Below are 5,761 nucleotides of genomic sequence, written 5' to 3'. Positions count from 1 at the left end.
AAAAAAAAAAAAAAAACTTTGTAGACAGCATTTGGGTATGTTTCTCGTTTGATGATCAGATTCAAATTCCCCAACTCGACCCAGCCCAGACACATAACATCTGTTTTCTTTTTCTTTTTCTTTTTTTCTTCTGGAGGTAAGGCCTTGCTCTGCCACCCAGGCTGGAGCCCTGTATTCTTCAATTACTGAAAAGTTTTTGTGATGGTGGTTGTTTTTGTTTGTTTGTTTGGAGATGGAGTCTCGCTTTGTCACCCAGGCTGGAGTGTAGTGGCATGATCTTGGCTCACTGCAACCTCCACCTCCCGGGTTCCAGCAATTCTGTGCCTCAGCCTCCTGAGTAGCTGATGTTAGAGGCACACACCACCATGCCTGGCTAATTTTTGTGTGTTTTTTTTGTTTTTTTGTTTTTTTGTTTTGATAGAGGCGGGGTTTCCCCATCTTGGCCAGGTTGGTCTTGAACTCCTGACAACGTGATCCACCCACCTTGGCCTCCCAAAGTGCTGGGATTACAGGCCTGAGTCACCAGTCTCAGCCAAAAAGTAAAACATACTGTTACTCTCCAGGATCCCCATTAGTCCGGATTCTACTCGGTGGAGTTTATCAAATACTGGACTCACCTTCCTGAACCTTTTGCTGAATCTCATATAAAGTTTTGTCACAGAACCTGAGATTTTTCATAAGGTCTTGTATACCATGCCATGCCTGTGAATTGCTTTCTTTGCTTTGTTTTTATTTTTATATTTTTGTAAGAAGTAGCCAGCAAGTATCTTTCTTTGCTTTAGAGATGTAAACTGCTCTGTATTTTCAGATTAATTTGCAAGAATGTTGAAAATGCTTTACTCGCTTTTCTTTTCTGGCTTCCTCCCTCTCAGGACCTAAAACAGGCACCCCCCAGCCCAATGGACAGATGCCTCAGGCTGCACATTCTGTCAGTGCTGTTCTCCAAGAGGCCCAGACACATGCTGAAACATGGAAGGTGAGGCCAGCAAGCAGCTTACACACATTCCACCCAGCCGCCCCCATAAGCCCATGTCCTAAACCATTCGCATTGTTCCAATAACTGCTCTTTTAAAAAGAGAAAATATGCTGGGTATGGTGGCTCACACCTGTAATCCCAGAACTTCGGGAGGCTGTGGCAGGAGGATCACTTGAGCTTCAGTTCAAGATCAGACTGGGCAACATAGCGAGAGCTCGTCTCTACTAGAAATAAAAAGAAAAAAAAATTGGCTGGGCGTAGTGGTGCGCACCTGTAGTCCCCAGCTACTGGGGAGGCTGAGGTGGGAGAATTGCTTGTGCCCAGAAAATCAAGGCTGCAGTGACTTGTGATGGTGCCACTGGATTCCAGCCTAGGCAACAGAGCGAGACCCAGTCTTATAAATAGATAAATAAGAAGATGTACTTCCAACAACTGAGCAGTCACTACCATTTCATTTAGGTAATTGCTTTGTATTTGTAATCTTAAAGTTACATATGGTAGAATCAAAAGTTAAAACCAGCTATCATCACACTGCTTAGGAAAAATGTAAGCATTTCCTTTAAACTCTGGAGTTATTTAGCTACCTTTACTTTGACCAAAGTGGTTTTCTTGGTTTAGTCGAGTGATTTTAGCCCTCTCTGAAAGTGGCACACCCAAGTTTTAAACCCTTGGGATTTTACTTTCCTGTTTTGAATAAAATGGGGCAACCAGTTAGTCCAAAGCCCTATATGAAGGGTTAACTGGCCCCCAAAATCAGACTAGTGGACTGCCAAAAGAGTTACACTGTAAATAGGGGCTGGGCACAGTAGTGAGCACCTCTACTCCCAGCTACCGGGGACACGGAGGCAGGAGGATCACTTGAGTCCAGGAGTTCAAGGCTGCAGTGAGCTCTGATCGCACCACTGCACTCCAGCCTGGGTGATAGATAAAGACCCTGTCTTGAAGAAAAAAAAAGGATTTTAAAAAGGGTTACATTAAATATGTGCATTTTCTATCTTCCCCACTAACGTCCTACATACATCCCCATGGTGATGGAGGAGAAAATGCATTGTAAAATAATAGCAAATGGGTATAACATTCTCTATAACATTTTCAACTGAATAGATTAATGAGAATTCATTTAAACCTATCTTAAAATCATAGCTGATAATTATTACTTAGTTACTAAGTTAGTTCAAAACCTTTCAGCTGACTATATAAATTCTGTTGAGGATCTCTCATGTGTAATTCAAAACAACCTTAAATAACTGTGACAATGGCATGTCACCCAGCTAGGACAGGTGGGGTGCTTAACTTTAGCAATTTTTCATTTCTTTCACCCCTTCATTTTGTTCATCAGCCAGTAATGAAAACAATTAAATATTGGTATTTATCGAATTTCTTGTTTTTTGAGATGGAACTTCTTATAATTTTGAAAACCAGACCTTCTTAAAAAGTTGTATTTCGTTAATGTTCTTATTGTCTTCTCAAGCCTGACAATCTCTTCATGCAATGTGCTTTCAGCTAGTTTTAGTTCATTATTTCTATAATGCCAATTGAAGAAAAGCATTTTAAAATGCTGAAAGAAATAAAAGAATCCCAGAATAGAAATCACTTATGAACACTAACTCCCAAGTTGTCTGTTTGGAAATTTAAATGAAAAAATACTCACCAGTTAATTAGCTTATCATGCTAAGCAAATAAACTAAATAAAATAGATACTAAATCAGAAGGCACTTTATTAGAAAAAAATTTCCAACTTTAATCTTCAGTGGTAAGAGACTATTAAGTATAGAATGAAATAAACTGGAATTCTGATAAACTGTAACTTGGAATGATAATTATCACTAAAACAGAGGGATTCAATCCAGCTGCCTGGGGACATCATAAAATTATTATTATATATGGTATAATTATATGTATATTATATTATTTATATATTAATTCAAGAATTTATATATAGTAATATGCTATATAGTAATTTAATAATTTATAAATATTTATATTTATAACAGGTTAAGTCTACTGGACTTAAGTGATCCGCCTGCCTGGGACTCCCACCATGCTGAGATTACAGGCATGAGCCACCATGTCCAGCCAAAAAATTTTAAAAGATTATTTTTAATTTAAAGGCCATTTAGAATAATTGCCATATTCCAGTGCAAGGATGAGCTCAACAGCCAAGAGTCCCAGTGACTGGGGGACAGAGGCTCCCCAAGGGGCGGACAGAGACCTCACATATCCATGGCATGTCCCGTCCACTAGGGCTCTGTTGTCAAGAATGAAAAAATGCTACCCGGGAGGCTGAGGCAGGAGGCTCGCTTAAGCTAGGGAGATCGAGGCTGCGGTGAGCCCAGATCGCGCCACTGCACTCAGCCTGGGTGACAGAGTGAGACCCTGTCTTCACTAAATAATAAAAATAAATTAAAAATTTTTTTAATTAAAAAAAATGAATGCTGCTGTTGCTCCATTGCAGGATAAGAAATCAGCCCTCGGGAACCACCCCCAGCCCGGAACGCCTCGGGCTCCGCAGGCCCCCAAGTCCAGCCTTCCACCTCCCCCTCCGATGCGGCGGTCCTCCGACACCAGCGGCAGCCCCGCCACGACCCCCAAGGCCAAGGGCACGGGCGGCGGGGGCTTCCTCGCCCCGCCCATCGACTTCCTTCCGCCGCCGCCGCCGCCGCCGCCACCCATGGACGACCTCGAGCTCCCGCCGCCACCCCCGGACTTCATGGAGCCGCCCCCGGACTTCGTGCCCCCGCCCCCGCCGTCGTGTGCAGGACCCGCGGGCTCAGAGCTGCCCCCGCCACCGCCGCCGCCGCCCGCGCTCGCCCCCGATTCCGCCAGGCCGCCCCCCGCGGTCGCCAAGAGACCTCCTATGCCCCCCAAGAGGCACGAGAACCCAGCGCCCCCCGGCGGGGCAGGTGGCGGGGAGCAAGATTTCATGTCAGACCTCATGAAAGCTTTGCAAAAGAAGAGAGGCAACGTGTCCTAGGGACGGGCACAGTGAGTGTGCCAGAGGGAGACGCATCGGTGACCCCCCAGTGCAGGTTTTGCTAGATTTCCCTCACATCTTGTTCATTTCAGATAAAATGTGATGGGAAACTTCTCACTGTTGTGCTCAAGTACAGCCATAACCATTAACCCAATCGAATTCAGAATATCTGCTCAAATGTACATATCGCTCCTATGTATTTTCACCTAAATGGAATGTATCTTCCCTTCCAAGTTACCTAAAGTGCTGTTTTAGTTTCATTTATTTTATTATGTTCAGAAGTATGAAATGAATAAAAGTTAAACATTTTTCCTGAAGACAGTGCTTCTAGAAAGATTAATTATTGGGTCAATCTATCTTGACATCAACACTGTAATTAAAAATAGCTTTCCCCATCCCATGCCTTCTTAAGTCTTGGTGACCTTATATAGATTTTCCATTTCTACCTCTGTGACCTTCAGAATTTTCATGAAAATCGAGAGAGGAAAATGAGAAAACATGACAAACAGAGCCTGTTCCCTTTCTCTGAGATCCTGTTGTTTGATTGATTGGAGTCCTGGACACACGCTGTTTTGGTTTGGCTTTTTTAATGCTTGAATAACTGTCATTGAAAGAAATGGTTATTTAGATAGTTTTTTGAATTGTCATTATTACAATGCTGTGAGTATTCTGTAAATAAAAATGCAGGGGCGAGAAAAGGCAATCATATAGATATTCTTCTACCTGGAATGTTTTCCCTCCAAGATACATTTAATGACCAATTTATCCTCGGTTCTTGGGACCTATATCTCTTCTCTTTCAAATTGGCTTCTAATAGGCCTTTTACATTTTCTTAGTTTTATTTCCATGGCTCTCTTTTGGTTTTGTATTTTTGTGGGGTTTTTTTAACTGTAAAACTTCTCAAAATCTTGAGTGAGTGGAAAATAACGCACTTTTTAAAATAAAGGAAGATAATTAATGCTACGTTTTAATATTTGGAGAAAAGTAAGCTCTAAATCATGCTGTCTCAACTCATGGGCTGCGGGCCGCCCAGGACTGCTTTGAATGCTGCACAACACAAAACATTATGAGCTTTTGGCAGAGCATGGTGGCGCACCCCTGTAATCCCAGCAGCCCCAGAGGCTGAGATGGGAGAATCCCTTGAACCCAGGAAGCAGAGGCTGCAGTGAGCTGATATTGTGTCAGTGCACAGAGCAAGACTCTCTCTCAAAAACATTAAGATATTTTCTCAATTTTTGAGGGGGTTTATTAGCTATCATCGCTAACTGTCTCTCAAAAACTTTATATTTTCTCAATTTTAGGGGGGTTATTATTCTCAATTTTATGGGGGGGGGGGTTAGTGCATTTTATGTTTGGCCCAAAACAATTTTTCTTCTAATGTGGTCCAAGGAAGCCACAAGATTGGACACTCCTGCATTCTAAATGAATCTTTAAAATGAGAAACATTTAGTTTTAAAACCAAAATATTTAGCAATTGAAACTAACAAGGTGCCCTTTTTTCTGAAAGCGTATACTGGAAATAGGATAGAAGATAAATTTGCCTGACATGAAATTTCATCAACAGTGCCTCTCTCCAGTTTTCATTTCATTCTGTTCCTTTGATGTCAGATGCAGTCAAAACACAGCTTTTCTGACACCTAAATAAATCATGGTTGTTATGTAGATCGCTGGGACAATACAGGGAAGGTGTCAGAATGAAAATGGAGTCACTTATGTTAAGAAAACAGTGACAAATAGAGCCAGGCAAGTCCATGAATACAGGGTTCTCATGAGAATCTTAAACTCTGATTTTCTTTTTTTTTTTTTTTTTT

At 41.9% G+C, this 5,761-nt stretch overlaps 1 protein-coding gene across 1 annotated transcript in view; it reads left to right on the top strand.

The window, feature by feature from the left end:
* The window catches only part of LOC108309272 (amyloid beta precursor protein binding family B member 1 interacting protein), a 117,405-nt gene extending 113,139 nt beyond the window's left edge, over positions 1-4,266 (top strand). Inside the window, exons 14-15 of the mRNA XM_017535514.2 lie at positions 873-976; positions 3,432-4,266. Of these exons, the coding sequence (XP_017391003.1) occupies positions 873-976; positions 3,432-3,950 (623 nt within the window). The 3' untranslated portion in view covers positions 3,951-4,266. The remainder of the gene's footprint in view (positions 1-872; positions 977-3,431) is intronic.
* The last annotated feature ends 1,495 nt before the right edge of the window (positions 4,267-5,761 follow it).

This window comes from Cebus imitator, unplaced genomic scaffold (genome assembly GCF_001604975.1).
Source record: "Cebus imitator isolate Cc_AM_T3 unplaced genomic scaffold, Cebus_imitator-1.0 Scaffold92, whole genome shotgun sequence".
Classification (NCBI taxonomy): domain Eukaryota; kingdom Metazoa; phylum Chordata; class Mammalia; order Primates; family Cebidae; genus Cebus; species Cebus imitator.
This window is presented reverse-complemented; position numbering and strand designations above follow the sequence as displayed.